We start from the raw sequence: 6,695 nt of genomic DNA, 5'->3' as shown, positions 1-6,695 counted from the left end.
GACGTTCTGGTAGTGTGGAACACGCGTAAACGAAAATGTTCTTTTTTTGAAATTCATACAGATACCACGCATCGAGCAATAAGAATGTGGCTGTCTGTTGAAACTCTGCGCATGAAGGGATCCAAAAAAAACATAGGAGTGTTGTTATGAAATTCAGTACAACATTACAACACTCTTTTGGATGATGTAATGGTTATTAGAACATTGGGTGTTTTAATGTTGGCAATAAGCTGTTCCAGAATCTTTAATAGAGGTTTTAAAGCATGGGTGTAGATAAATATATCTGCTAAACACAATAGCTTAGAGCAGCTGACTGCATCTTTCTCGCTCGGGTAAATTTGAGTGAGAAACTGTTAAGATTTGAAGTAGCGACATCTCAAGGCGATTTCCTAATATGTAGATATTTGGGTTGAGCAGGTTATCAACTGTAAAGTAGATCCTGAAGATGGAGCCACAACCTGAGAGTAGACTAAGACACACCAAGATTTACGACCCACGCGTCAATCGGACGTTTACGTTCATAAATGTTGATACAAATTAAATTTGTATTTTATTCCAGATGTGAGGGATATCACTTTTACAAAAATACAATAAACAAATTTAAAGTATTTGAATATAGATATTTCTTTAGGAAAAGAGAAGAAGAATTGTTGAGGCATAAATAAAAGTCTTATGTAATAATATCGTTACATTTATTTAGTTATACGGTATGCGATCACGCTAAGTAGCTATATGTGTCCTTTTCACCCTCGGTGCGTTCCAGATATTCTTTCTCTATCAATATGTCGATACATTTCTGTAACAAAACATAGTGATGATAATAGTGATTATTAACTGCACAATAATAATTATGTCAAAACAAGAAAGCTGATTATTTGGTAAATTATTTTGCAAGATTCTTAATTCCAAATTATCTAAATGAACTATTTCATCCAGACTGAGACTACTTATTATTTTTAAATATAGATAGAATTTATTTATTCACACACATCAACGAGTAATATACCATATAATATAGATATAATATGTTCCTATTAAATATCCTATGTCTAACATTATATTCAAATTATGTGACTGTAGTTTTCAACTTGACTCAAGTCATTCTATACAAAATGACCCGGAAAACGTGGTTTTGCCATATTGCGGTAGTTGAAGGTAAATTTAAATTGAGAAAAAAAATTAAACTAAATGTAATTATAACCTATACATGAACATTTATCGTACTACGATTATTATATTCGATTACCATCTTGAAACCCTATCGCGAATCTGTGGATGGAACAGATTAATAGAACCAGTGGGAGGCTCCTTTGCACAGGAAGCCGGCTAGATTATAGGTACCAAAACGGTATCTATTTCTGTTGTGAAGCAGTAATGTGTAAGCATTATTGTGTTTCGGTCTGAAGGGCGCCGTCAGACACCACAATTGCGCTCGTCTACTTAAGACATAAATAGGCACCGTTGTGGTACCTATAATCTAGCCGGCATCCTGTGCAAAGGAGCCTCCCACTAGTAAATATGAATATCTCTTAAGGATAACATACTATATCCATGTTAATTCTTTAAATTATTGACAAAGCTGGTTACACAAGAACGATATTAATTCTTATCATTTTATTACTGCATATTATAAAATAATTCAGATATACGTTATTACACATTCCGATGGCTTTAGACCGAATTAATCCCGAAAACTTACATCATTCTTTTTTTCTATTAACTAAACAGCGTCTGCCGGGTCAGCTCGTATAGTCTTTATGTTAAAAACAGTGTGATATAATATGTACCTTGATAACGGGAACTCTGGGCTTAAACCTCGAAGATAGCTGATTGAGGACTTCCACCACGAGATGCTGATGCTTTAACGTCTTCCGCGTCTTCATGATGCGGACTATAGCGGCCTGTGGAGTAATAAGATTTTAACAAAAAAAACCACCAGTTTGGATGGACATTTCATATATATATGTCACGAGCGAGTACGAAGATGTTTCGGTACTTGGCTTGACTCAGGTGTAATCGCCGTGCGGTGCGGGTGCGGTAGAAAGCGGGCGCCGAGCTGGCAGTGAGGGAACAACTATCAAGCGAGGTGGATGTGTCGCACCTACCATTACGTTTGTTGCTAATAATGATACCGAGTGTTTGTAAGACTGTGTTCTACTGACCCACAAAATGGGCAACCAAGGGATTCTAACCATATGACCAGACTTGCCCCATCATATATTTGAAACGGCGTAAGTACCGACTAGTTTCAGACCTGAAACCGCGGGTCCTTTAAACCTGTTGATCGAGATGAGTTCGCAGTCGCGCCCCATCTTGCACCACCTACCTAGAGCTCGCAACGAGCGGCTTACGACAACGTGAAGCGCGGGGTGCGGTGTGGATGTCACCACGCGATACTGATAAGTTTTAATAATTATTAAACATTTCAATTTTTTTTTATAAATGAAGCCACAACTTGAAAGTTGAGTAAGTAAACATATACGAACGATGGTTTACGATCAATCGAACGGTTGGCTCAGTTGGTAAGAGCGCTCGGACGGAACTCGAGCGGTCGCGGGTTCGAGTCCTGTTACATTCATAAATTTTAGTTACAAAGTTAATTTGTATAATTAATCCCAGAAGTGAGGGATATCACTTTAAAAATAACTAATTGTTTGTGAAAATGTCTCTGTTACGATAATATGGAATTACGTCTTCCCCGCTATTTGTCTCAGAATTATATATTGACGGCAGAACTGACTCGAAAAAAAGCGAACACTGACGATAATTAAGTGTTTCTAATCATATTCGTTCTAACAAACGTACTCATTCTATATGCTTGTACCCGTTATACCTACGTCTGCGTCTGAGTGTGCGGGAGTGCTAGGGTTGGTAGATACAAAAAGATTGACGACGCGAAAAATTTAAATGCCTTTTATGCCTATAGATAATGCCTGAACTGTGGCTGGGACTTTATTATAAAAGTGACACTCAATAGTTTTGTCTCCCCAAGATTGCTTAACGACCGTGTAAATCGTGTGTATGTGTGCGTGCGCCGATTCGGGTGCTGTAGTATGAAGTTAAAGTACAGTTACTATTACTGTATTGTGACTGTACTCACCTGAATGAGCATCTTCCTGTCTTCCTCTATGTGTTTGTGCGTGGCCTCCTGTTCCACTTTTAGCTCCGTCTTGAGCGGTATGTTAATGTTTACGCGCAATTTCTTACTGCGAAACAACAATTTAATTAAATTTTCAAAAAAAAATATAACTTAAAACTGTATTGGCATACGCAATTAATTTATACATACATATATCGTGATACTAGAATAAATGAGAAACAATTAGCAAATTAAAGTTTAAAACAAAAGTACTCACTTCTTATATCCTAAATACAGATCCACCACAGAAGACTCGTTGAGATCGCTCTCGTCGTCTTGACACACGAGCAATTTAGCTTTAAGCAATATCTGTAGCACCTGGAAATGAAACAAACATGTGGATATTGACCTTCTATACATATAGACAAATCACGTCGTATAAAAACAAAGCCGAAATAAGCACATGCCACAAAATACACCATAATAATCTTCGACTGCTATACCTATACATTGCCGCATTTACTACAGTTGTTTAAAATATTCTGGGTCAATAAGCAGCAATGTAAAACATTTATTCACTTCAGGTTTGTTTCGGACAGTGACAGTTGAAACACGACTAAGGAGAAAAATGTGCTTACATTGTCTTTAAGCACACTTTGGCCGTTCCGCTGATTTTGAAAAGTAATTGTATTTGACAAAATGAGTTTAAGTGAAGACAATGAGTGTGATGAACTTTCATTAACAAACATAATATAACCATTTACAGTATATGCAGTACGCATCTGTTAAGTAGAAAAGTACTAATAAGATAGTAATTTTTACTAAGCTGCAAAAATTGTGTTGTGGCACGAGGACACCGAAGTTGTGCAACTGAATTCATGAAACATATTTGGCTGAACGGAAGTGGTGTGTGTCATAGGGCCACTGTATGTTGTAAGATCACTGTGTCATCGTGCCACTGTGTGTCACAGAGCCAGTTTGTCATGGGGTCACATGTCAAAGGGCCACAGTGTATCGTAAGGTCACTGTGTCATAGGGCCACTGTGTGACATAGGACCACTGTATGTTGTAAGGCCACTGTGTGTCACAGAGCCAGTTTGTCATGGGGTCACATGTCAAAGGGCCACAGTGTATCGTAAGGTCACTGTGTCATAGGGCCACTGTGTGACATAGGACCACTGTATGTTGTAAGGCCACTGTGTGTCACAGAGCCAGTTTGTCATGGGGTCACATGTCAAAGGGCCACAGTGTATCGTAAGGTCACTGTGTCATAGGGCCACTGTGTGACATAGGACCACTGTATGTTGTAAGGCCACTGTGTGTCACAGAGCCAGTTTGTCATGGGGTCACATGTCAAAGGGCCACATTGTATCGTAAGGTCACTGTGTCATAGGGCCACTGTGTGACATAGGACCACTGTATGTTGTAAGGCCACTGTGTGTCACAGAGCCAGTTTGTCATGGGGTCACATGTCAAAGGGCCACAGTGTATCGTAAGGTCACTGTGTCATAGGGCCACTGTGTGACATAGGACCACTGTATGTTGTAAGGCCACTGTGTCAAGGGCCAGTTTGTCATGGGGTTACATTTCATAGTGCCAGTGTGTCAGAGGGTCACGTGGCATAGGGCCACTGTGTCAGAGGGTCACGTACCATAAGGGCCACCGTGTGTCGTAAGGTCACCGTGCCATAGGGCCACTGTGTGTCACAGGGCCAGTTTGTCATGGGGTCACATGTCAAAGGGCCACAGTGTATCGTAAGGTCACTGTGTCATAGGGCCACTGTGTGACAAAGGACCACTGTATGTTGTAAGACCACTGTGTCAAGGGCCAGTTTGTCATGGGGTTACATTTCATAGTGTGTCAGAGGGTCACGTGGCATAGGGCCACTGTGTCAGGGGGTCACGTACCATAAGGGCCACCGTGTGTCGTAAGGTCATCGTGCCATAGGGCCACTGTGTGTCACAGGGCCAGTTTGTCATGGGGTCACATGTCAAAGGGCCACTGTGGGCAGTTAGTATTGATTCGTCGCGGAGTGTGCACACCAATGACGTTCTACACATATGGACATATCATTCACAGTCTGACAGTGGAACGGCAAAAGTGTGCTTAAAGACAATGTAAGCACACTTTTCTATTTAGTCGTGTGCCAACTGTGTGTCAATCAACAAGCCTAAGTGTGCTATAAAAAGTGCTTAAATAATACATTAACGACAAAAAAAAGATGGTGTGACTTATCATCGTTAAGGTTATTTTATTTATAGTAGATTGATATGCTAAAAACTTAAGTGATTCAATAAAACGAATATTTTTTTCATTTAATATGGTATTAATTATTGACAAATCCCCAGACAAGACCCGCTGGTCAGAATGAGACAGATGAAAAGACACAGTCAGAAATGAAAACAATAGAGTCGCTCTTTTTAACCGACTTCAAAAAGGTGGAGGTTCTCAATTCGTCAGTATGTTTTTTTTATGTTTGTTACTTTCGACTGGTTGAACCGATTTTAATAATTATTTTTTTATTTGAAAGCTGGCGCTTCCATGTTCTATGCCACTAGAATAAGATCTATTAATTAGATTGTATAAAAATACGCAATTATATGCAAATACTTTTTAGTGTATATCACATCTATTGGTTTAGAATAGTGTTTTTGAAGTCGGTTGTTAATTTGTTAAATTTTTTTTAAACGCCTAGTGATCTATGATTATCAATATTGTATTCTATGTAGTGTGAACGGCTAACAAGAACGTGAACGCTTACATACTAGTGCTATTTACACGTTATCACGGAAGTATCGTTACCTAGTGATAATTGATACTTAATTACATCGCAAATATGAAAAAACTAATATTTTTCAGCTTTTCCGTACAAGATAATGAAAGAAAATTGGCGCCAGTTGGTAGCAAGAGAGAGATGTGAAGAAATTTACAAACTAAATAAGCATATTTATATATCACCACTAAAGGATTTAAGTTTTTTGGATTTAACTTCATTTAAAATTTGATAAAAGCTGTCATACAAACAAATGTTGATGTCCGCTTACGCTACATATACCAAGAAGATTTTTTTTTATGGAATAGGAGGACAAACGAGCGTACAGGTCACCTGTTGTTAAGTTATCACCGTCGCCCACAATCTCTTGCAACACCAGAGGATTCACAGGAGCGTTGCCGGCCTTTAAGGAAGGTGTACGCGCTTTTTTTGAAGGTACCCATGTCGTATCGTCCCGGAAACACCGCACAAGGAAGCTCATTCCACAGCTTTGTAGTACGTGGAAGAAAGCTCCTTGAAAACCGCACTGTGGAGGACCGCCACACATCCAGGTGGTGAGGGTGATATCCTAACTTGTGGGGTGTCGTGATAAGGTGGAATTCGGCGGCAGGAATCAGGTTAAACAGCTCTTCGGAACACTCCCCGTGATAAATGCGATAGAAGACACACAATGAAGCGACTCACAGAGCACTGGGTCCCCGACAATTCTAGCTGCTCTGCGTTTCACGCGGTCAAATGGATCGAGCTGATACTGGGGTGCGTCAGACCAGAGATGACAGCAATACTCCATGTGTGGCCGGACCTGCGCTTTGTAGAGCGCTAGTATGTGGGCCGGCTTGAAGT

The 6,695-nt window shown here is 39.7% G+C and overlaps 1 protein-coding gene across 2 annotated transcripts in view; it reads right to left on the bottom strand.

Annotated features, from left to right (window-relative positions):
• Positions 1-670: 670 nt before the first annotated feature.
• LOC126971360 (cullin-1) overlaps positions 671-6,695 on the bottom strand; it is a 48,042-nt gene continuing 42,017 nt past the window's right edge. For both annotated transcript variants that reach the window (XM_050817645.1, XM_050817646.1), the window contains exons 18-21: positions 3,357-3,457; positions 3,101-3,206; positions 1,788-1,901; positions 671-796 (exon numbers count right to left, since the gene is read on the bottom strand). In XM_050817645.1, the coding sequence (XP_050673602.1) occupies positions 716-796; positions 1,788-1,901; positions 3,101-3,206; positions 3,357-3,457 (402 nt within the window). In that variant the 3' untranslated portion in view covers positions 671-715. The remainder of the gene's footprint in view (positions 797-1,787; positions 1,902-3,100; positions 3,207-3,356; positions 3,458-6,695) is intronic.

The sequence above is a fragment of the Leptidea sinapis genome, chromosome 23, assembly GCF_905404315.1.
Source record: "Leptidea sinapis chromosome 23, ilLepSina1.1, whole genome shotgun sequence".
NCBI lineage: Eukaryota > Metazoa > Arthropoda > Insecta > Lepidoptera > Pieridae > Leptidea > Leptidea sinapis.
The sequence above is the reverse complement of the archived record's forward strand: the minus strand, read 5'-3'. Positions and strand labels throughout refer to the sequence as shown.